The following is a 26,774-nucleotide window of genomic DNA, read 5'->3' as shown; positions in this document are numbered from 1 at the left end:
CCCCCACCTCTACCCTGTTATCCCTTCCCATCCTCGCCCCAGCCTCTCCCTTACCCCCAACACACAGATTGCTACTCCCTTCACACATAGTTACTCGCAGTCTGGACTCTGTGTCCAGAGACTGTGGTCATGTTTGTGTGAGTTGTGCTTGCATGAATGTGCACATGTTGTCTACTTAAGAAGAAGGGCTTTGGCATAATCAGTCTTTTTAGTGTGCCTGTCTGCAATGCAATAGCTCCTCTATATGACAAGTAGCAGTCTGTTCTTTTGATAATACTGTGTCAAAAAACTTGGTTCAAATGCTCATCAGATTATTTTGATGTAAGTTATCTGAAGTTTCCCTAAATGATTGGAAGTTGAGGCTAATTCACTGTTTCATCTTTGTGTAACTGTGATACTAGTCCTTTTATAATTACCTTTAAAGTGGTATTTAGTTAAAGTCTGACTATCTTTCATTAACTTTTGAGCTCCCCAATGTATTTTACTCAAAAATTCATCTTTTAATGCACTTTCCACAAAAGAATGATTTTTCTGCCACTCAAATAAGTGTCTGAATCATCTGCTTTGCATAGTTTTGAGCATTTAAGAGAATAAAATTGTGATCACTGATCTTGTTTCATTAGTGAGTGACTTAGTCCAGCTTTATATACTTGTAGCACACACATCTATTTCATTAAAGGTGCCCAACTTGTGTTTAATAAGTAATTATACACAAAGAAGATTGATATGTTTTGCACAGTTAAAGCTCATACCTTTCCTTTATCCACATAGATGTTGAAGTAACTGAAGTTTGTTTGTAAATTTAAGTAATTTACAATCTTTTATCACTTTCAATAGCCCACGAAAAGGGAAGGACTCTGGTAAAAGGTGTCAGTTATTTCACTGAAACGTTTTTCAGTTTTAGACAAAATACAGCCTGAACTCTCCCTAAAACCATACAGTTTTACCTGTAATGAAGAATAAAATGTGATACCTTGTCTGTTATGTCAGCCATACAAACTAGAGTAATACTGTTCTTATGTTCTCATTGGTCACCATTTCACTTGTGCTAATGATCCAAAAAAAATTACTTCTTCTACCAATGTCAGGCAGTGGTGCAAATGATTAGAATATATAATTTGCTACACCAATTCATGTGCAGAAAATGAATCAAAATTCACAAAATCTCATTTCTCCCAACCAATTTTTCAGCCATTCTACTAATATTCCTATAATGTGAGGGCACACATGTAGTCTACCAACTGACCTCCAAACAGATGCAAATTTCAATCAACATATTATATCAACTTGACCCACCAAGCTGCCAAGTCCAATTACTGTTGACTATGCTACCAAATACAACAGGAACCTGAGCACTTGTTTCAATACTTGTGGCATTCAGAACCTCCATTAGCACCAGTGGTTCCAAACTTCAAATACACTCCTGGAAATTGAAATAAGAACTCCGTGAATTCATTGTCCCAGGAAGGGGAAACTTTATTGACACATTCCTGGGGTCAGATACATCACATGATCACACTGACAGAACCACAGGCACATAGACACAGGCAACAGAGCATGCACAATGTCGGCACTAGTACAGTGTATATCCACCTTTCGCAGCAATGCAGGCTGCTTTTCTCCCATGGAGACGATCGTAGAGATGCTGGATGTAGTCCTGTGGAACGGCTTGCCATGCCATTTCCACCTGGCGCCTCAGTTGGACCAGCGTTCGTGCTGGATGTACAGGCCGCGTGAGACGACGCTTCATCCAGTCCCAAACATGCTCAATGGGGGACAGATTCGGAGATCTTGCTGGCCAGGGTAGTTGACTTACAGTGTAGGAGATTGCTCCCCACACCATGATGCTGGGTGTTGGCCCTGTGTGCCTCGGTCGTATGCAGTCCTGATTGTGGCGCTCACCTGCACGGCGCCAAACATGCATACGACCATCATTGGCACCAAGGCAGAAGCGACTCTCATCGCTGAAGACGACACGTCTCCATTCGTCCCTCCATTCACGCCTGTCGCGACACCACTGGAGGCGGGCTGCACGATGTTGGGGCGTGAGCGGAAGACGGCCTAACAGTGTGCAGGATCATAGCCCAGCTTCATGGAGACGGTTGCGAATGGTCCTCGCCGATACCCCAGGAGCAACAGTGTCCCTAATTTGCTGGGAAGTGGCGGTGCGGTCCCCTACGGCACTGCGTAGGATCCTACGGTCTTGACGTGCATCCGTGTATCGCTGCGGTCCGGTCCCAGGTCGACGGGCACGTGCACCTTCCGCCGACCACTGGCGACAACATCGATATACTGTGGAGACCTCACGCCCCACGTGTTGAGCAATTCGGCGGTACGTCCACCCGGCCTCCTGCATGCCCACTATATGCCCTCGCTCAAAGTCCGTCAACTGCACATACGGTTCACGTCCACGCTGTCGCGGCATGCTACCAGTGTTAAAGACTGCGATGGAGCTCCGTATGCCACGGCAAACTGGCTGACACTGACGGCGGCGGTGCACAAATGCTGCGCAGCTAGCGCCATTCGACGGCCAACACCTGGTGTGTCCGCTGTGCCGTGCGTGTGATCATTGCTTGTACAGCCCTCTCGCAGTGTCCGGAGCAAGTATGGTGGGTCTGACACACCGGTGTCAATGTGTTCTTTTTTCCATTTCCAGGAGTGTATGTGGACTGACTTGCAGACTAGTACTAAGCACTTTCTACTCATCCCTTCTTACATTACACCAGCTTTCTGTACTTTGCCCCTCCATTTCTTCTCAACTGTCCACCTTTCTTTTCTGTTTCTGTTTTGCCATCCTCCCTGCACCCCTCTCTCTCACTTTCTCCCATCCCATTCTCCCTCATCAGTGTTTGTCTCCAAATCTGTGATGAATGGAGCTGAAATATATCATGATTCTGTAAATTAATCTTACATTTTGTTTCAGAAAAACGTTTGTAATTCTATATTGTATTTGAGGGTTGCATGACAAAAACAATGAGACAGTAATCCGCAGCACTACAATACGAAGATCGTAATGATAATTGCCAAAAATGAGGTAAATTGTAGTAATCAAAAAAGTATAGAAGAAGAAAAGTACGGTAAATGCAAATTTTATTTTTATTTATTTATATATTTTTTTGTTTGAAAATTTTTCGTTATCTTTCATAATATGGAGGACAACAGGGAGGTTGACGTAAATAATCAGAATGGTGTAAATGTTAGTGGGGAGCAGTGTCTTAGAAGATATTTTGCAAGAAGCAGCTAATTGCTTAAGTAAGATGTGCGTCAGTGTTATAAGCATGTCAGTATAATTATGATGTGATTTAGAATAAAGGCTCTGAAACGAAATGTTTGTATTGATCATTCATGGTGTAAAAACCATGTTACAGTTGACAACATGAGCTTGTGGCAGCAGCAGATATAAAGCAAATGGATGAGTACACACTACAAAATTATAAGCTTTGTTAATATTAAATTTCACGTGTGGTGAATTTTGCGGTGTGCATTGCAGCTGTAGTGGTTATAAAGCTAAGTACTTATTTGTGCACTGTTATACAGTTATCAAATTTAACAATTTTCAGAGGTGTTTCATGCCGTTTGTGGCAAAATAATGATTTAACAAACTTTTGGAATCGCTCGCTCCCTGTGTTTTTTAGAGTCTTCTGTGCATTGAAGTCTTTTAGTAAATTTCTTGCTTTAGTTTTCAAGTGATGTTTCTTATTGTTTCTAGTGAAATATTTCAGTAAAATTTTCATTTAGTGTTTTAAATTCTTTTAGTGGTACAGTGGCCATTTGAATTTTTTGGTTTTAGATAATAATTTTGTGTAGTTTTGTTGGTATTGGTATTAGTTGTGGTGTAGTAGTATTAATACAAGTAGTTACTTTCTTAGTAGGCAGAGAATTTTGAGACCATTATTGTTAGTTCTATAAATAGTTCTACTGGTGTAACTGAACTTTTACAGACGTATACCGTATTTACCCAAATCTAAGCCGCACTCGAATCTAAGCCGCACCTGAAAAATGAGACTCGAAACAAAGGAAAAAAAGATTTCCCGAATCTAAGCCGCACCTGAAATTTGAGACTCGAAATTCAAGGGAAGAGAAAAGTTTTAGGCCGCACCTCCAAATCGAAACGAAGTTGGTCCATTGTAATATGAGACACAATTTAGGTCGAATGAATGACGATACAGCTACAGTAGTTTGGTTCGAGTCGTAAGCTTTACCAGGTAGCCATTGCTATGCGTCAGGCGCTCCGTCCGTATTTATATGGGTACCCTTCCTTTTTCACGTGCTTCGTCTGGTTTGAATCAATTGCTTATTTTGTTTGATCTGATAAGTGCCGTTTTCTCTGTTATAGGTGTTTACATAACTCTAAGCTGAAAATGCATCACTGTACTGTGTCATGCATTGTTTGTCGCATTCTGATAGTGCGTGTTTACGGCCTGTCGCCGTTCGCGGCATGGCTTGCTTTTGTGCGCGCTACCGCCGCTTACAACTAAAAAGAGGTGAATCGTCTCATTAGCGAAGCAATGTCAAGAGACTGCTATTTGTTGTTACTTACACTGCTGCTTTCTTTGAGAATGATCAACAAGAACCAAATAATAGGCTGCGTATGATGGAACATGTTCTGAACGAATGTTAGGCGAAAATTTTTCTCCGTTTGCAAATCTTTGCGGCCGCTTCTTTAGTACATCAAATTCTGCACAGAAATTAGAGTCATCTTAGATTTAAAAATCTAGTCAGTTGCCGTGGCTCATTTCTGACTGTATCACTATTAGGCTAAGAATAATACGAATATAAACATGACATGATATGTGTATTCTTCCGCGTTTGCTGTTGTCTCACTCTAGTTTCGTAGTTTATTAGGCAGACAGGATTTAAATGAGATAGCAACAAACACGGAAGAACACATGGCAAAATGTTTATATTCGTATTATTCTTATGGTGAATGGTGAAGAGAATACTGCTTGTGATTCACATTTCATCAGGTTACTATTAGCAACCATCTCTTCTCACAGGTAGGAAAAAATTCAGAACGTAGAGTTGGCCATATTGAAAAACATCCCAAACAGTCTTGCCAGTCGGATTTTCGTAGTACATTGAAATTCTAATACATTCGAAGATGAACAATACGGAATTTGTATTTACTTCGTTGGATAATGTATGAAAATGCAGTGGTCGAAACTCGGGGCGGAGAAAAAAAAGCTTGTCTTCCACCTTTTTTTTAAATTTATTTACTGACGCAGAGGTTTTGGTGCCAGTATTTATCTTTGTGCCTACAAAGCATGTCTGTGTAGTGCTACATATATTCGACGGCAGAAGTTACTTGTGGTGGCACCTACCAACATTTTTCAGAACTTCCGCTTGCTTTGCACTCGATTCTAAGCCGCAGGCGGTTTTTTGGATTACAAAAACCGGAAAAAAAGTGCGGCTTAGATTCGAGTAAATACGGTAGCTTTTTTCAGTAACTGTAAAATTTTACCATGAGTGAGAAGTGTGGGCTCTGTTGTAGGTTTGTGAGTAGTGGGTTGCAGTGCAGGATCTGTTCAAAGTATTTTCACTGGAGGGAATGCAGTGGGGAAGCCAATGGTCATTTTAGTGAGATCCCTTCCTGGGAATGCAGAATCTGTAGTTGAAATAAGTTGACAGAGGAGCAGGAGAGTAAGATCTGTGCCCTTCAGATGCAGTTAAAATGCACAAAGGAGGAACCCGATAGTGTGAAGGGTGGTAGGGAATGGGAACTGGCAGTTGGCAAGAAGGCAGTTAGGAAGAGGAGCTATTCAGACAGTTTTACTTTGCATGTATGCAATAGATTTGACCAACTGTCAGAGTTGAGGGGAGAGGAGCCTCGTGTAGCTGTAGATGTAGGGAACATGCATCAGTCCTCAGCAATAAGGGGGCCTAGGTTAGTTTCAAAGTCTAGCAGAAAGGAGAAGGTTCTGCTGCTAGGTAGTTCTCATGGTAGAGGTGTGGGCCAGGAGTTGCAGGAAGTGTTGGGGCGTGAGTACCAGGTCACCAGCATTGTGAAGCCTAGTGCAGGGCTGGCTCAAGTGACTGACAGCATAGGGGAGTTATGTAGGAATTTTATGAGGGAGGATCAGGTAGTGATAGTGAGTGAAGCAGGGAACAGTCTTGATAGGGACGGGGAATATGATGTAGGTGGTGACCTGGTAAAGATAGCTACTCAAACTGGTGGCAGTAATGTGCATTTCGTGCAACTGTTTCAGCATCATTATTGGCCTCACCTTAATGTGGCTGTTAGGCACAGTGACATGGGGCTGGGGAGAGTGCTGATGGCTGAGGGCATGGGTCACATCCCAGTGGTGCCAGTTGGGTCTATCAGTAGATCGGGTTTCTCTAGGCATGGCCTGCACCTCAATAGGTATGGGAAGGGGAGGCTGGCTAAGCTTATAGGTCACAGTGTAGTGGGTGGTGGTGGTTGTGGTGGTGGTGGTGGGGTCGCTCATGGAAAAATTCCTGTAGTAGTTGGTGCACATTTTTTAGATTGAAGTCAGCTGATAGGTATACTTGCTTAAAGGAAGTCCCTCTAACTCCTTACGGGGTGGGACAGTGGCTATGTACGTAAAAAACAGTATTCCATTTGAGTCAATAGACGTATCACGACACTGCACTGAACAGATATTTGAATAATGTGCAGGGGCAGTTGAATTTAGTGAAATTAAACTTCTAATTGTTGTTGTTTATAGGTCCCCTAACTTCAACTTCAGAGCATTTCTGCTCAAGCTAGAGGGTTCTTGATTCACTTTGTAAGAAGTACGATAAACTAGTTATATGTGGTGACTTCAATATAAATTTTGTATGTGATGGTGCAAGAAAAATGTTGTTCGTCGATCTCCTAAATTCATATGATCTGATGCAGACTGTGTTTTTTTCCAACTAGGGTGCAGGGGAACAATACTGCAGCCATAGACAATATTTTTATTCATTCTTCATTACTAGATGGGCATTTTGTTAGTTTAAGTGTGAGTGACCTTTGAGACAATGATGCACAAATTTTAACACTAAAAGGCTTTTGTACTCAAAACAATGTCATATTTAATTACAAACTATGTAGGAAAGTTAATCCAACAGCAATAGAGAGTATTTAAACCTTGTCAAGGAACAAGAGTGACAGGATGTTTATAGTGTCGATAACATATGTGATAAATACAATGCTTTCCTTAACACATTTCTCATGCTCTTTCAGATTTGCTTTCCATTGGAACATTCCAAATGGGATACTAGCAGTAATAGGCAGCCCAGGTGGCTGACTAGTGGGATAAGGATATCTTGCAGAACAAAGCGGGGATTACATCAAAATGTTAGAAGTAGTCACAATCAAGCTACAGTAGCCCATTACAAACAGTATTGTAAGGTGCTTAAAAATGTTATTAGGAAGGCAAATAGTATGTGGTATGCAAATAGAATAGCTGGTTCACTGGATAAAATTAAAACCATATGGTCAGTTGTGAAGGAAGTGTCTGGTCAGCAGCACAAGGTCAACAATATAAAGTCAGTTCATAGTACAAAAATATCTTTTACTGATAAATCAGATATATGTACAGTATTTAACAATCATTTTCTGAGCATTTCTGGTGAATTAAATAAAAATTTAATTTCTACAGGAAATCACGTAACTTTCTTGGCAGATGCCTTTCCGAGATTGATGTCTGAAATACTCCTCTGTGATACAGACAAGAGGGAGATTGAGTCAATAATTAAATCACTGAAGACTAAGGACTCTCATGGTTATGATGGAGTGACTAGCAGAATATTAAAGTATTGTCCTGCATATATTAGCCCTGTAGTTAGCCATATTTGTAATTTTTCCTTTAGGAATGGTCAGTTTCCTGAGCGATTAAAGTACTCAGTAGTAAAGCCACTTTATAAAAATGGAGAAAGGGATAATGTAGATAATTTTAGACCTATTTCTGCTGGCTGGTGTGGCCAAGCAGTTCTAGGCACTTCAGTCTGGACCTGCGCGACTGCTACAGTCACAGGTTCGAATCCTGCCTCCGGCATGGATATGTGTGATGTCCTTAGATTAGTTAGATTTAAGTAGTTCTAAGTTCTAGGAGACTGATGACCTCAGATGATAAGTCCTGTAGTGCCCAGAGCCATTCAAACCATTTGAAGACCTATTTCTATGCCATCAATGTTTGCAAAGGTTGTTGAAAAGGGTGTGTATGCAACGATAACTGATCATTTTATATCACACGATTTGCTATCAAATGTACAGTTCAGCTTTAGAAGTCGTTTAACGACTGAAAATGCTATATTCTCTTTTCTCTGTGAGGTACTGGATAGGCTAAACATAAGGTTTTGAACACTTGGCATATTTTTTGATTTAACTAAGGGATTTGATTGTGTTGATCACAAAATATTGCTCCAGAAGTGGGACTATTACAGAATATGGGGAGTAGCTCAAGATTGGTTCACCTCTTACTTTAGCAACAGGCAGTAAAATGTCATTATTCACAATGTTGATAATGGCTGTGATTTGGGGTCTGAGTGGGTTACTGTCAAGTGGGGGGTGCCCAGGGATCAGCATTAGGGCCACTCCTAATCCTTATTTGTACAAATGATATGCCTTCCAATATTATGGGTAACTCTAAAAAATTTCTGTTTGCTGATGACACTAGCTTGGTAGTAAAGGATGTTGTTTGCAACATAGGCTCGGTTGGAAATAGTGCACTAGATGACCTAAGTTCATGGCTTGTAGAAAATAGACTAATGCTAAATCACAGTAAGACTCAGATTTACAGTTTCTAACACACAATTCAACAAAACCTGAGGTTTTAATTTCACAGAATGGGCATATGATAAGTGAAAATCAACAGTTCAGATTTCTAGGTGTTCAGATAGATGGTAAGCTGTCATGGAAAGCCCACATTCAGGATCTTGTTCAAAGACTTAATACTACCATTTTTACTATTCGAACAGTATCAGAAGTGAGTGATCGTTCGTCATGAAAATTAGTCTACTTTGCTTATTTTCATTCACTTATGTCATATGGTATTATATTTTAGGGTAACTCTTCCCATACTAAAAGGATATTTTTGGCTCAGAAATGGGTGGTTCGGGCAATAAGTGGTGTAAGTTCACGAACCTCTTGTCGACCCCTGTTCACGAGTCTGGGTATTTTGACATTGTCCTCTCGATATATTTATATTACTTACTGACATTTCTCGTTAACAATATTAGCTTATTCCCAAAAATAAGCAGCTTTCACTCAGTTAATACTCAGCAGAAATCAAAGCTGCATTTGGTTGGACTTCCTTAACTCTTGTGCAGAAAGGTGTGCAGTATACTGCTGCATCCATTTTTAATAAGCTACCACATAAAAATAAATTAAAAAATCTTGGCAGTAATCCACACGCTTTCAAATCAAAACTGAAGGGTTTCCTCATGGGTCACTCCTTCTATTGTGTTGGTGAGATCCTTGAAAAATTAAGCTAATTCTTACTGTATTGTTGATTGCGCTTACTTAAACTAATGGACTGACTTTTTCTGGCTTCATGAACATTTATTTTTATCTGTTATTACTTTTATGTAGTAATTTCATGTACTGAAACATTCCATGACCTTCGAGATTTGCTCCTCAATTTGGTCCTACTTAACTTGACAAGTCAATAAGATAAAAATAAATCTAATATTCTATTCTTTATATCTGTGTATTATTACACCAATAAATCAATGTTTTTCCAGCATCTTGTTAACTCAAAATGTATGTTCTATAGTAACTCATATTATGTATGTAAGAAAATGAATATTTAACATCATACATGATAATTCCTCACACTTTACCTGAGAGTATGGAATCTTGTTATTTCTTGTATTTTGACAACCACTTAGCACCAGTTCTTGTAGGTGTGAGACAGTGTCCTGTACTTGAGTAGCATTTTCACAACCACTATTCTTCTTGCAGTATGTATGAACCACAGATGATAAACTGAGTAATGCTTCAGTACTGGAGGTGTCACTTGATAATAATGGAGACATAATAGTAATTGTTTCAAGACTGGGTCTGAAATTAATATTTTTAATTATTATTCGGATACGTCACAGTTTTTTAAAATACATTTACAACTGAAATCTGGAAACGTACAAAGGAAATAAGATAAAAATGTTTATACATGTATCTCTGTTTCGAGATCTTTATTTCTTCATAGCTTTTCCCTTTTATACTGTAGTTTCTCACAAACATTGTAAAGATTTTACACAGCAGCTAAGTTACTAATTACATAACTTAAGCCAGCATGTTAGCATTTAATAATTATTGTCTTTTGGTCATGTATGCATTAACTTTCATAAATCTGCTCATAATTGTATTAAGCTGAAATATGCAATATTTTTCACCCATAAACAATAATCATCTTGGAGACAGGTTCCCACTGCTTTAAACTCTCATAATTCTGGTGGATGTCATACTGAATGTTAAGGAACACATTAGTGCAGTGCCTGTTGCTACAATTGAGAGATGTGTATGTAGTAGACATGGCCTACACCTAAATAAGAGAGGGAAAAAAATAGGTCACCTGAGCTTTTGCAGAAAATGTGTGAGGGGCCACCATCACATAACGCAAGATCCGAGCTTCTTGTCTGCTTCAAAGATTCAGGGAACTCTGAAGAAATAGATGTCCTTTGCCTATCTGAGAACCACATTGTCTTAATCTGAGATATAGATAACAATGCAGCCCCAATTAACCTCAGTTTATTCATCCAAATAGAAATGAACTACAAAAATAGGAGTTGATACAAGTAGGATTCCAGTAGGTGGCACGCCAGCTGCCTTGCCATGTGTGCAAGTCCTGTGACCCATTGCTGGCAGCCTGTTGTGGCTGGCCCATGCAGGTGCCATTGACAGATGATTTGAAATGTTGCCCACTGGCGACCTGGTGCCACAGCATGAATCCAGGTATTTCAAACAGGGTTATAGCAGACACAAACACAGGGTTAGAGACGTTAAATATAAGAGATTACACACTAACATTTTACTCATGTATAACTAACATGAACCCCCCCCCCCCCCCCTCTTTAACCATGGAACATTGCTGTTAGTGGGGAGGCATGCATGCATGCATGCATCAGCGATACTGATAGCCGTACTGCAGGTGCAACCACAACGTAGGGGTATCTGTTGATAGGCCAGACAAATGTGTGGTTCCTGAAGAGGGGCAGCAGCCTTTTCAGTAGTTGATGGGGCAACAGTCTGGATGATTAACTGATCTGTCCTTGTAACATTAACCAAAACAACCTTGCTGTGATGGTACTGTGAACAGCTGAAAGCAAAGGGAAACTACAGCCACAATTTTTTCCAAGGGCATGCAGCTTTACTGTATGGTTAAACGATGGTGGTGTCCTCTTGGGTAAAATATTCCGGAGGTAAAATAATCCCCCATTCGGATCTCTGGGCGGGAACTACTCAGGAGGACATCGTTATCAGGAGAAAGAAAACTGGTGTCTTACGAATCAGAGCGTGGAATGTCAGATCCCTTATTCGGGCAGGTAGGTTAGAAAATTTAAAAAGGGAAATGGATGGGTTAAAGTTAGATATAGTGGGAATTAGTAAAGTTCAGTGGCAGGAGGAGCAAGACTTCTGGTCAGGTGAATACAGGGTTACAAATACAAAGTCAAATAGGGGTAATGCAGAAGTAGGTTTAATATTGAATGAAAAATTAGGAATGCAGGTAAGCTACTATGAACAGCATAGTGAACACATTATTGTAGCCAAGTTAGACATGAAGCCCATGCCTACCACAGTACTACAAGTTTATATGCCAACTAGCTCTGCAGATTATGAAGCGATTGAAGAAATGTATGAAGAGATAAAAGAAATTATTCAGATACTGAAGGGAGACAAAAATTTAATAGTCATGGGGGACTGGACTTTGACAGTAGAAGAGAAGGAAAAGTAGTGGGTTCATGTGGAATGGGGGTAAGGAATGAAAGAGGAAGCTGCCTGGTAGAATTTTGCACAGAGCATAACTTAATGATAGCCTAATACTTGGTTTAAGAATCATGAAAGAAGGTTATATATGTGAAAGAGGCCTAGAGAGACTGGAAGGTTTCAGATAGATTACATAATGGTAAGACAGGGATTTAAGTACCAGGTTTTAAATTGTAAGACATTTCCAGGGGCAGATGTGGACTCTGACCACAATCTGTTGGTTATAAGCTGTAGATTAAAACTGAAGATGTTGTGTCTAGACAAGAGAGCCTAGACACAATGCGAGGAAGCCGAAACGCATGCGCTTAAACTCACGCAGGCTGGCGTGAGGTCTGAAACAGGATATGTAATGAATGCTATAAAGAAAAGTACGTAGCTTCTGGAATACTTAACTTTAATCCACATTTGTAGAACATCGCTCTTGATGATACATTAATAGAATCTCAATATCTCTACTGGTAATGGCGCCTTGCTAGGTCGTAGCAAATGTAGCTGAAGGCTATGCTAACTATCGTCTCGGCAAATGAGAGCGCAATTCTCAGTGAACCATGGCTAGTAATGTCGGCTGTACAACTGGGACGAATGCTAGTACGTCTCTCTAGACCTGCCGTGTGGTTGCACTCGGTCTGCAAGTACTGACAGTGGCGACACGCGGGTCCGACGTATACTAATGGACCGCGGCCGATTTAAAGGCTACCACCTAGCAAGTGTGGTGTCTGGCGGTCACACCACAGAAGAAACTACAAAAAGGTGGGAATTTAAGGAGATGGGACCTGGATAAACTGAAATAACAACAGTTTGTAGAGAGTTACAGAGAGAGCGTTAGGGAACAGTTGACAAATACGGGGAGAAAGACATACAGTAGAAGAAGAAAGGATAGCTCTGAGAGATGAAATAGTGAAGGCAGCAGAGGATCAAGTAGGTAAAAAGATGAAGGCTAGCAGAAATCCTTGGGTAACAGAAGAGATATTTAATTTAATTGATGAAAGGAGAAAATAGAAAAATGCAGTAAATGAAACAGGCAAAAAGGAGTACAAACGTCTCAAAAATGAGACCGACAGGAAGTGAAAAATGGCTAAGCAGGGATGGCTAGAGGACAAATGTAAGGATGTAGAGGCATATATCACCAGGGGTAAGATAAATATTGCCTACAGGAAAATTAAAGAGACCTTTGGAGAAAAGAGAATCACCTGTATGAATATCAAGAGCTCAGATGGAAAACCAGTTCTAAGCAAAGAAGGGAAAGTAGAAAGGTGGAAGGAGTATATAAAGTGTTTATACAAGGGTGATGTACTTGAGGGCAATATTATGGAAATGGAAGAGGACATAGGTGAAGGTGAAATGGGAGGTATGTCAAAACAAGACCCCGGGGGTAGACAACACTCTGTTAGAGCTACTGATAGCACTGGGAGAGCCAGCCATGAGAAAACTCTTCCATCTGGTGAGCAAGATGTAGGAGACAGGCAAAATACCTTCAGACTTCAAGAAGAATATAATAATTCCAATCCCAAAGAAAGCAGGTGTTGACAGGTGTGAAAATTACTGAACTATCAGTTGAATAAGTCATGGCTGCAAATACTAACATGAATTCTTTACAGACGAATGGAAAAACTGGTAGAAGCTGACCTCAGTTTGGATTCCATGGAAATGCTGGAACAAGTCAGGCAATACTGACCCTACAACTTGCCTTAGGAGGCAGATTAAGGAAAGGCAAACCTACCTTTCTAGCATTTGTAAACTAAGAAAAGCTTTTCACAATGTTGACTGGAATACTCTCTTTCAAATTCTGAAGGTGGCAGAGGTGAAATACAGGGAGAAAAAAGCTATTCAATGATATAGGAGTTCATTTTTTCCACATGCTGTTTCAGAGTGGAATAACACACAATTATTGTGAAGGTGGTTTAACAAACCATCTGCCAGGCACTTAAAAGTGATTTGCACACTAGTGATGTAGATGTAGTAAATATATTTAACAATCATTTCTTAAATATGGTAAGAAGTATAGGGATAAACAGTTCAAGAGGAAAGTCACAGTAGTATGTTGTAAAAGTGACTCTCATAAAATTCAGTCCTATCAATGTGTCACCAACATCTCATTCTGAAATTAATAAAATTACTTATTCTCTTGAAAATAAAATCTCTTCTGATTTTGATGGTGTTTCCAATACAGTATCACAGATTTGTTCCCACATAATAAGCCCAGTCCTTTCTAAAATATGTAATACATCACTGTCTCAAGGCATTTTGCCAGAGAGACTGAAATATGCCATTGTTAAACCACTCTTTAATAAAAGTGATAAGGGACATGTCAATAACTTCTGACTTGTTTCATTACTGACATCATTTTCCAAAATGTATTCATGAATAGTATTCCATCTCAGCAGCAATAATTTCCTCAGTAAATCACAGTTTGAATTTCAGAAGAGTTGGTCTACTGAGAATGCCACTTACATGTTCATTCATCAAATTTTACAAGCATTAAATAACAAAGTGGCACCTACGGGTATTTTCTGTGACCTATGGGTATTTTATGTGATAAAAACAACAGAAGAAATGGTAAACTATGTTAATAGCATCATTGACTGGTTTTCTGCAAATGGTCTCAGTCTCAATTTTCTAGAAGTATACCTAAAAGTATATCTAGAATTATACACTAAATATGAGTATAAACACAGTGAGCAAATAATAAGTAGCTCAACCACATTTACACTCAGAATCATTGCAAATATTGGGGGCAGGAAGACAGTAAGTTGACTATTTTCCATATTTTCATTCAATAGTGTCATATGGAATAATGTTCTAGGATAAATATTCTTTAAAAAAGGAAGTCTTCGTTGCTCAAAAATGTGTTGCAAGAAAAATATGTTGTACTCAGCCATCATCCTGTACACATCTGATTAAGGCCTTGAAGGCCTTGGACATTGTGACTACTGATATTATGAGAGGGTACACACACACACACACACACACACACACACACACACAAAACCAACAGAATAACATTGCTGTGGGTGGGGCTTCTGTAGTACACATTTCGGCCACTAGGTGTGTATAGCGCAACTCATTGCCAGTTCAGTGCCACCTGTGTTATCAACATGGCTTGTTCTGTTCATCTGCAGTGATTGTTTTTGCTAGCATTGTTTTGTTGTTGTTTTGTTTTTTATGATACCTAGTTTAAGTGAACAAAGTGCAGCTGTGAAATTTTGTTTTCTACTCAATAAAAATACTGTTCAAACTGTTTTACTGTTGCGAAAAGTTTACCAAAATGATGCTATGGGAAAAATTCAAGTGTAGGAGTCGTTTGCTTGATTTAAAAATGGTGACACATTGACTGATGACAAACCTCATTTTGGACAGCCATCAACTGCCCAAATTGACAAATATGTTTAAAAGATTCAAGAGTTTGCACTCACGGACCATCAAAGAACCACTGATCAACTGTCAGAGATTAGTGGGTTATCCTGGAGCATAGTTCAGTGAATTTTAATGGAAGATTTGGGAATAAAGAGGGTTGCTGCCAAGTTTATTCCTCGGTTTCTGACTGGCAATCAAAAGGTACATCAAGTTGAAACATGTTGTGTTTTGAAACAACAGCTTGAAACTGATCCAGATTTTCTGTCAAAGGTCATTACTGGTGTTGAGTAATGATGATATGGTTATGACCCAGAAACAAAGCAACAGTCAAGCCAATGGAAGATGTCATCATCACCCAGCTGAAAAAATGTCATCAAGTTAAATCAAACATCAAAACAATGCGTATTTCCTTTTTTGATGCTAAGATGCTAAGAGATTATTCCCCCAGGTCAGACAATCAATCAAACCTTTTATTTGGAAGTTTTAAGAAGATTGCACAACAGTGTTCATCACAAAAGACCTGATTTGTGGCAGGCAGGAGACGGGATCTTCTGCCATGACAACACACCTGTTCACACAGCCATCTCTGTTTTTGGCTAAAAATGGCATGGTTCCACTGCCTCATGCACCTTACTCACCTCACCTTGCTCTGTGCAATGCTTTCTTATTTCCATGCATGAAAAGGGGCATGGAAGGTCACTGATTTGACAACCCTGAAGAAGTCAAGAAGAAAAACGAGAGGAGCTGTCTGCCATTTCTAAAGATGGCTACAAAAAAATGTTCTGAATGGTGGAAGCACCAGTGGGAAAAATGTATCACTTGCAATGAAGAGCATTTTGAAGGGGATAAAGTTGTTTTCTAAACAATTTGATAATACATAGCTTTAAAAAATAATTCCAGTTTTTTTGAGTACCCCTCATATATTTACCTCCTCATGAATTTTGTTTTAAATAGTCCACTGTAGTCCAAAAGGAATGTTTGTGTATGTAACTACAATACCACAAAGAAAAATGACATTCATTACTCCACATTAAGGTTGTCTTTGGCACGAAAACTGATACAAAACACTACAACAAAAATTTTTGATCACTTACCCAATGATATAAAATGATTGAGAGACAGCAAAGTAAAGTTTGAAAACAAACTGAAAAAAGTTTCTCCTTGACAATTCCCATACCATAGAAGAATTTCTATTATTATAATGTGTAAATGATGGTGGGTAGGGATTGCCTCATGCCTGTATTTAATAATAATAATAAGCAACAAACTTAGGAACCAACACAACTGGATACAGGTCACAAGTATACACAACATTTATTACCAGATACCCAGAATTAAAATTTTTAACAGAACAATGACTAGCTGATCAGATCCGTGTAATAATCAAAAATAACAGGATAGCACAGTCAGAATTAGAAAACATCAAACAACAAGTACAACAAATATTGGAACAAAATAATGTGCAATCAGAAGAAGAAGAAGAAGAAGAAGAAGAAGGAAAGAAATAATAATAATAATAATTATTATTATTATTATTATTTCTTTCTCTCTTTTCTCAGACGTTATGTCTGGTCAAACATGGAAAGTGACATGGACCTTGATCAAGCGTGACTTCCTTTTAACTGTACGGTATATGTTATATTGCATTTAGGAACTTTCGGGTAATTGAACATGTATCAATAATTACGGAATTCTGTAGTTGTATATATAATTTTGGATGTAGCTGTATTTCATTGATGTACTGGTGGATATTGTGTGGTATGACTCCTGTAGTTGGTAGTATAATTGGTATAATGTCAACTTTATCCTGATGCCACATGTCCTTGACTTCCTCAGCCAGTTGGATGTATTTTTCAATTTTTTTCTCCTGTTTTCTTTTGTATATTTGTTGTATTGGGTATGGATATTTCGATTAGTTGTGTTAATTTCTTCTTTTTATTGGTGAGTATGATGTCAGGTTTGTTATGTGGTGTCGTTTTATCTGTTATAATGGTTCTGTTCCAGTATAATTTGTATTCATCATTCTCCAGTACATTTTGTGGTGCATACTTGTATGTGGGAACGTGTTGTTTTATAAGTTTATGTTGTAAGGCAAGCTATTGATGTATTATTTTTGCTACATTGTCATGTCTTCTGGGGTATTCTGCATTTGCTAGTATTGTACACCCGCTTGTGATGTAATCTACTGTTTCTATTTGTTGTTTGCAAAGTCTGCATTTATCTGTTGTGGTATTGGGATCTTTAATAATATGCTTACTGTAATATCTGGTGTTTATTGTTTGATCCTGTATTGCAATCATGAATCCTTCCGTCTCACTGTATATATTGTCTTTTCTTAGCCATGTGTTGGATGCGTCTTGATCGATGTGTGGCTGTGTTAGATGATACGGGTGCTTGCCATGTAGTGTTTTCTTTTTCCAATTTACTTTCTTCGTATCTGTTAATGTTATGTAATCTAAAGGGTTGTAGAAGTGGTTATGAAATTGTGGTGGTGTAGCCAATGTATTTATATGAGTGATTGCTTTGTGTATTTTGCTAGTTTCTGCTCATTCTAGAAAGAATTTTCTTAAATTGTCTACCTGTCCATAATGTAGGTTTTTTTATGTCGATAAATTCCCTTCCTCCTTCCTTTCTGCTTAATGTGAATCTTTCAGTTCCTGAATGTATGTGATGTATTCTATATTTGTGACATTGTGATCGTGTAAGTGTATTGAGTGCTTCTAGGTCTGTGTTACTCCATTTCACTACTCCAAACGAGTAGGTCAATATTGGTATAGCATAAGTATTTATAGCTTTTGTCTTGTTTCTTGCTGTCAATTCTGTTTTCAGTATTTTTGTTCGTTTTTGTCTATATTTTTCTTTTAGTTCTTCTTTAATATTTGTATTATCTATTCCTAATTTTTGTCTGTATCCTAGATATTTATAGGCATCTGTTTTTTCCATCACTTCTATGCAGTCGCTGTGGTTATCTAAAATGTTATCTTCCTGTTTAGTGTGTTTTCCCTTGACTATGCTATTTTTCTTACATTTGTCTGTTCCAAAAGCCAAATTTATATCATTGCTGAATACTTCTGTTATCTTTAGTAATTGGTTGAGTTGTTGATTTGTTGCTGCCAGTAGTTTTAGATCATCCATGTATAGCAAATGTGTGATTTTGTGTGGGTGTTCCAGTAATATTGTATCCATAATTTGTATTATTTAGCATGTTGGATAGTGGGTTTAGAGCAAGGCAGAACCAGAAAGGACTTAATGAGTCTCCTTGGTATATTCCACGCTTAATCTGTATTGGCTGTGATGTGATATTATTTGAATTTGTTTGGATATTAAGTGTGGTTTTCCAATTTTTCATTACTATGTTTAGGAACTGTATCAATTTAGGATCCACTTTGTATATTTCCAATATTTGTAGTACCCATGAGTGGGGTACACTATCAAAAGCTTTTTGGTAATCATTGTATGCATAGTGTAGCGACCTTTGTTTAGTTTTAGCTTGATATATCACCTCTGCATCTATTATCAGTTGCTCTTTACATCCTCGTGCTCCTTTGCAACAGCCTTTTTGTTCTTCATTTATAATTTAGTTCTGTGTTGTATGTGTCATTAATTTCTGTGTAATGACTGAAGTTAATATTTTGTATATTGTTGGTAGGCATGTTATGGGGTGATATTTAGCTGGGTTTGCTGTGTCTGCTTGATCTTAAGGTTTCAGATAAGTTATTCCATGTGTAAGTGTATCAGGGAATGTGTATGGGTCTGCAATGTAACTGTTAAATAATTTAGTTAGATGGGAATGTGTTGAGGTGCACTTCTTTAGCCAGAAATTTGCTATTTTATCTTTTCCAGGGGGTTTCCAATTGTGAGTAGAATTAATTGCTCGGGTGACTTCATGTTGCAAAATTATCATTTCAGGCTTTTGTAGTATCATCTTGTATGTGTCTGTTTCTGCTTGTATCCACCGTGCATGCCTGTTATGTTGTACCGGGTTTGACCATATGTTGCTCCAGAAGTGTTCCATGCCTGTTATGTTTGGTGGATTGTCTATTTTAATGTGTGTGTTATCTATTGTCTGGTAAAATTTCTTTTGGTTTCTGTTGAATTTTTGGTTTTGTTCCCTTCTATTTTCACTTTTTTTGTATCTTCTAAGTCGTTTGGCCAATGCTTGTAATTTCTGCTTCTTTTCATCTAATTGCTCTATCGCTCCACTCAACTCTGCCTTCCGACTGCTACTAAGTATTTGGGCCCACCAATTACAATCAGACTTTATTCAAAACATTGTCAACCAGCAACAATCACTTTGAAATTGTGCCTTGGCGAAATCAGAGGGAGCTACACCATACTCACTGTGATGAAGTAGTTTGATAATTGACTCTCACATGAAATTAGTAGCATATCATCTGGTTGACTAAATTTGTTTAATATAATAATTAATGTCCTGTATTATGAAAATGAAGGAGCAATGATGTTCATGTGTCTGGTACCCCAGTCTGACAATTTGGACAGTCTGCCAGAAGGCATGAACATAGACGACAGCTGCTAGTCAGTGCCCCCATAACCTGCAAGCACTGCTGTTGCTGCCACCATGCTGCGTGCAGGCCATGCCCACTGCACCAGACTATCAGCACTCATAGGGGACCTATAAAGCCTGCAGCGCATGGGCTCAGAAGTCAGTCATGTTCCGACTGTGCTCTTGTGTTGTTCATCATATGCATCGTTGTCAGTTCCTGATCTCGCTGCATCTAGGTTATCGATTTGGTTCACTTTTCAGACTTTCAAACTGTCATATATATCTGCAGCTGTTGTCTTCATTGTTGTCCATTGCTGTCATCTTTATATGATTTTCTGGTGATTCACCAGCAATGCCATTGGCCGGTTGGCCTGCATCTCCCAGTTGTGTCAGATTCCGGTTACCAGAATTGGCAATGAGGTGAAATATTAACAGTGCATTATGGATGCAAAACCTGCACTGCTAATGGAACAGCAACATCAACAGCCGCTCCTGCAGCAGTAATTGCAACAGTGGTTCCATCAGCAGTTCCAGCAGCAAATGGATCTTTTGCATCAGGAAATTCAGCTGCTGTCAGACCGATTACAGCTGAAGGTTCGCAATCCATCCCCACTGTGGTCACCTCCCAGACAGAGTCTCACCCACCCACATTTCCGGCATTTAATGATACCAAGGAGGATTGGGACACATACTTGCAGTGGCTGAAACAGCAGTTCCCTGCTTTTTGGGTTTCTGATGACACTCTCCGATGGCCGCTCTTTCTTTCTTGGGCTTCCACAAAGACATTTTTCTTATTTAGGAAGTTAGCTCCCCTTCCAAACATGGTTGTACTCACTTTCTAGCAAATTTGTTCATTACTGTTGACGTATTATTCACACTGCTTCCATGTGGCCGCATTGCACCTAGAGTTCCATAAGTACCACAAGCAAGTGGGTCAATCTTATCACTTGTGGGTGATAGATTTGCAAAGTCTGAGGCATAATTGTAATTTTACCTGTGACAACCCATCTTGCAAAACCACATATGCTGATTCCCTCATCTGTGATGTAGTGGTCCAATTGGCTCTCAATCCAGAAGTTCGCACTGCAGCCCCCCAGCTCAACAATCCTTCCTTGGACAACATATTGAAAATCGTGCACTCTTTCAAGATCACACAAACAGCAAATGAATGTCTTACGGACCAGCCCCAGTTCACTGTAGTTCAACCACCACCATGGGGATGGAATTGTCACAAGCCTTCTTCCCAATGTCGGCATTGTGATTCATCACTTTCGGACACATCAATGATCTCTGAGCAGCCAGTCCAGCCACATTGGTGCAACCATCAGGGTCTACCTTCTTGTCCTGACTGTTTTGTGATGCACCAGCAGGCAGACAGCCCTGATTGTTGGGCACACTGCAGCCATTGTTGCAAGAATGGACATCATCTCTGAATTGTTTGCCATCACCATTAGGTCAGTCTAACTCCACTCCTAACTTGCATCACGGGACACTACATGAACTTCGGGCCATCATGCCCCAGGGCAATCCTTAATTTTTTGGGGAAAGTGAATTATTATTCTAAGTACCTCCACAGGCAGCACACAATATGCATCCCCTCAACCAGTTGCATGAGAAAGGCATTCCATTTCAGAGGTTGGCAGCCAGTGAGCAGGCCTTCCCACAGCTGAAGCACATGTAACATTCTGCACCCTGCCTTATCAACTTTTCCCCATCCCTGTTCCCTGTTCTGGCTGCAGATGCTTCTCCCTAAGACATTGATGCAGTCTGGCACACTGTAATGATGATGGTTTGGAGCAACCTATCGCCTATGTATCCAAAGCTGACACCTGTCCAATGTAATTACTACCAGATCGAGAAAGAGGCATTGATGATCATCTTTGTCTGGAGAAATTCCATGTGTACCTATTTGGGTCCCAGTTTACCTTCATTACAGACCATAAACCATTTGTAGTACTCTTTGGGCCACACTCCCAGCTCCATAGTGGACAGCCCAAAGGCTCCAGCATTGGACTCTTTTCCTTAGTTCATACAATTACACCATGAAGTACAGGCCTACATTAAACATGCAAACGCAGATGCCCGCTCAAGTTTACCCTCACCACCAGACCCAGCATTTGACCAACTGGATCTCTCTTGTTTACACATCAACATGGATGACAACACACCTTGGATGGATTTCCCATTACCGCTACTCACGTTGCGGCAGACACACACTACAACTCTATCTTGCGGGATGTTGTACTCTATGTCCTCCATGGGTGACCAACTTATTTTTCAAAGTCAGCTACTCCCAGTGTCGTAGCGGTCCCTTATCAGTTACAGGGCTGCTGACCTCCCTTCAAGAGCTCAGATCAAAACATCACCAGTGGGTGCAAAGATCAACAGACTTTCTGCACAAACATGGCACTACTTCATGAAAAGCCATGTGACAGAGATCAACCAACTGAAACTAATGTGACTACATATAGCACTCCGCTGAATCAATGTTATAAGCACACCAGCAGAGTCAGATCGGCAGTGTGTACCTGCAGATAAGACAGCTCCAGCAGGTACCTACACGGTCTGTAACCTAGTAGACACTCACCACAGACTTCAGTAGAAAGTTGTATCTTGTTGGGCATAATGTCACTTTGTAATTGTGTAGAGTAGTATTTTGGTTATTATTTCTTTTCATTGTCTTGTACTCTTATCTGCCTTTTGCCACCACAAGAATTGTTGTACTTTTTGTTGGGCTTGCATTTTAAATTTAGTGCATGCCAAGAAGGTGTTTTTGTTAAATAAAGTATGTTCAAACTTGATTGTTTGTTCTTTACTGCTGATGGCAGGGCACTATAGTTACTGGCGACGAGGATGGGATTTTCATTTTAGGATGAAATTGTCTCCTTAGCAGAATTTCCTCAGTCCTTGACAGAAAATCTACAGCAGACTCAGCCAACACTCAGAAGGTCAGCAGATCGCCCTCACTCCTGAACTTTGCAAGAGGTAGCTCACAGAGTGGATTCCATTACAGGTAAATTGGGACACTTTGCACATGGCTCCACCAATGTTTCCAGCTTTCGATAGGTCTGTCGAAGCGTGGTCAAAGTATGTCAAGCAGTTGGAACACATTTACTGGCACATGGGATCCACAATGAAAATCGAAGTCGGGCTTTTTTTAGCAACAGTCGATCCACAGGTGTATCATTTAATTTAACAATTGAATCCTGAGCAGTCCCCTCAAGATATCTCCTATACCCATATTAAGGGCTGCCTTTTTGAATACTTTGACACACATATACAAATCACCTCCGCTCATCAGACTTTCTTTTCTTGTCAAAAGTCCCCATGTCAGACATATCAAGAATGGATTATGATGCTCCACGGTCTCTCCCACGATTGCAAATTCCGGGGCACCAACGTTGCATGCAAGCAGTCTCATGCCTCTCTGTAGATTTGCGATATGGTGGTGTTTCACGCAGCAGACAAGGGTCTTCGGGCTAATATTTTAAAGTTACAGGGCCCGTACCTCAACACCTGTCTGCTGATCATTCATGTGTTTGAACAGTCTCACCGGCTACAAGCACCGCATCTTGATCCAGCTGTGTTTGCAGCTCGCCAGTTCCCTAGCACCGAGTGGGAGTGTCGTCAGTCCATTAGTAGGTCCCATGACAGAAAGTCTTTTGCCTGTTTTCCATACTGTTTCCGGATTCACCAACAGTTGGAGTGCCCCCACCGGTGAGCAAAGTGCATGGCTTGCAGCCAAATGGGCCATATCGCCGTTGTGTGTCAGGCTTCACAGAAACATCGTGTAGATACCATGCTTCCTGCAGACACACAGACCCATCAGAAATCATCACCACAGGACCTGCAAGCCTCGCATTCCATTGATGAACAAGTATTCTCCATCATTCCGCAGTCAGGAGCCCATTTCCTCCTTACCTTGAAGGTCACACATATTCCTGTGGTCTTCCAAATTGACATGGCATCTTCCATTTCTATTGTGATTGGTGCGACATAACAACGCATGGGCTTGCCAGATTTTCATCCATACACTCATGCCTTGCACAGTTTCAGTAATCATATATCAGCCGATAGCATTTTTTCAACACAGATATCCTACAACTGTCATTCCTTTACCTCTCAGTGTTTGGTGGTTGGATCCCCTAGCACTATTAACCTTCTGGGTGTGCACATGTTTGCTTGTCTGTGTTTTTCCATGCAGGACAAGGTACAGGTGGTTTCGATATCCTCCTTGGATATTCTGCTCACCCCATTGCTCAACAAATATGAAATGTTATTCTCATCCACCACACCAGGTGTGAAGGGTTTCACTGCACATGTTCAGCTTTTCCTGTCTGGATATCTCATTTTTTAAGGCCTGCCCAGTCCCCTTTGCTCTCTGAGATAGGTTCCAGGTGGAACTTTGCTGCTTACAAGAAAAAGGTATCCTTTCTCCCATTGTGCACAGTTGCTGGGCAATGCCTATCATGTTAGTTGAGAAGCCAAGGGTGCATTGTGCATCTGTGGCAATTTTAAAGTCATGGTAAATTCTCAGTCTGTCATCGATGCATATCCTGTCCCATTGGTGGATGACATACTCACATATCATGTGGGTTCAACCATTTTTGCCAAAATTGATTTGCTCATTGCTTACTTGGAGCTCCCATTGGATGAGGTATCACAGCAGATCCTAGTTATCAAACCCCATGTGGTCTTTTCCAGTACAACCGCCTCCTGTTTGATATTACCAGCACCCCTGCCATTTTTCAACATTATTTGGAACACCTCACAAGTCAGGTGCCTGGTGCAGCAAATTATCTGGACAATGTCATCACCGGTGGCTCATCCACAGTGGACCTCATGGACAAGCTGGATAGGCTGTTTCAGGTTTTTTCTAATGCTAACCTGCACTGCCAGAAAGAAAAGTGTGACTTTTTTGCATGTGAGGTCAACTATCTTGGGTTCACTATTGATTGCCTCTAAGGAGTATGTCAAGGTGATTCAAAACCTGCCTCCTCCCACCAACGTGAAGCAACTGCAATCTGTCCTTGGTCAAATCAACTATTATCAGCATTTTATACCCCACACCGCCAGGATTTTGGCGCCACTGACAGGGTGTCCATTGGTTTTGGGACATGGCATATGAGCAGGCTTTCACTAGTCTCAAGTCAGCTCTCTTTCGCCCTTCTTGTCTGCCCGCTTGTGACCCTTCCCTGTCCCTTATCGTCGCCACCAATGCATCGGACCATGGTCTGGGTGCAGTCCTCTCGCAAGTGGTCCATGCTGTTGAGAGGCCAGTGGATTTCTCATCCAAAAATATTGACCAACACTCAAACCAAATATTGTCAAATTGAAAAGGAAGATTTAGTACCAGTTTTCGCCCTGATAAAATTCTACGATTTCATGTATGGTCATCATTTCACTCCGCAGACCAACCAAAAACCTTTGGTTTCTTTGTTTCACCCGGGTGCCACAGTGCCCAGCCAGGCCCTCTTCCTGGCAACATTCAACTTTGAAATTGTCTATCACACCTCTGAATGGCATACAAATGCTGATTTCCTTTCCCGGCTGCCTGCTGGAGTGGACCATGAGTTTGATGCCTCCCACTTGGTTTGCTTCCATGTGGAACCGAACGTGGATCCAGCTCTGGACATGCATCCGTTCAATGCTGTTGTGGTCCAGTGGGCCACCAGTCAGGATCAGACACTGTAAGCTCTCTGCCGCCAAATCGCTGCGGGTTGGCCGACCAGCCATCATTGCAGCCACGATGTGCAAGTCCAGCATTTTTTGGATCACTGGCACAGTCTCTTTTACTGCAGTGGCATCATCCTTTTGCATAGTGATTTGGATGTTCCATGAGTGGTCATACCACATGCATTGTGCTGCCGTGTTCTCAACCTCCTCCACACTGGCCATTGGGGAATAGTCCTCACCAAACAGCTGGCTCATGACGAACTTTATTGGCGAGGATTGGATAAAGACATTGCTTCCCTTGTGACCACCAGCACCACGTGCCAAACATCACCACGTGCCAAACATGTCAGGCAGCACCACCGCACCAATATTTTTTGTGGCCAGAAGCAGCTGCTCTGTGGGAATGTCTCCACTTGAATTTCACAGCGCCATTTCATAATTCCCAGTGGCTCATCCTGATCGACTCCAGGTTGGGATACACTTACGTATCCTGCATGATGAACACCACTTCTGCTGAGACTAGAAAAATTCTCCAGTGCCTCTCTGCTGTTGAGGGATTAGCGAAAATGATCATTACAGATCATGGTCCACATTTTACTTTGACCAAGTTTAAGCAATTCTGTGCTGCCAATGGGATTTCCCTTGTCCATCCACCCCATTTTACCATTCATCAAATGGCCAGGCTGAACATCTTGTGTGAACATTCAAGACCCTGCTCGATAAGCTGCTGAGTCATCACCCGCCATCACCCGCTGGAGGTGGCTGTGCCTCTATTTTTGGCTACATACCACCCATGCAAGTAAAAGTCCAGCAGAGATACTTCACGGTTGACCATTCTGCTTTCCCTTATCTGTCGTTGTCCTCCTCTCCCCCCCCCCCCCCCCTCCCACTCCTGTGGACACCTTCCACACTGGGGCAGGAGGTCTTTGTGTGGATCTTCTCTCATCAATGGGTGCGCTGGGCATCTGCCATCATCACCAAGCTCTGTGGCCATGCAATGACATCTCTCCAGTGGGCCCATGGTTCCGAAACCCACTGGCACCTCAATCAGCTCCGCCCCCTCTGGTCAACCACGATGCCCTGGGGGAACTGCCAGTGTGTGTTGCCACCCACCCTGTGACAGAACCTCCACTTCCGCCTCTTCCTCAGCCACTGCCTCTACCACCTCCAGCCCCTGCCAGCCATGAACCATGGACTTTGACCAGGATGCCCCTACTCCTATGGATGTTTGTGGTGCTGTGCATTCTTTTTCCAGGGTGAGAAATGTCGTAGGAGCCCTTTATCAGTTAGAGGGCCCACGCAAAAGACAAG

General features: G+C 40.8%; 1 protein-coding gene across 1 annotated transcript in view; it reads right to left on the bottom strand.

Annotated features, from left to right (window-relative positions):
- Nucleotides 1-26,774, bottom strand: part of LOC126185051 (uncharacterized) — a 707,909-nt gene that overhangs the window by 624,341 nt on the left and 56,794 nt on the right. Inside the window, exon 9 of the mRNA XM_049927806.1 lies at nt 9,787-10,006. Coding sequence (XP_049783763.1) covers nt 9,787-10,006 — 220 coding nt within the window. The remainder of the gene's footprint in view (nt 1-9,786; nt 10,007-26,774) is intronic.

This window comes from Schistocerca cancellata, chromosome 4 (genome assembly GCF_023864275.1).
Source record: "Schistocerca cancellata isolate TAMUIC-IGC-003103 chromosome 4, iqSchCanc2.1, whole genome shotgun sequence".
Lineage (NCBI taxonomy): Eukaryota > Metazoa > Arthropoda > Insecta > Orthoptera > Acrididae > Schistocerca > Schistocerca cancellata.
This window is presented reverse-complemented; position numbering and strand designations above follow the sequence as displayed.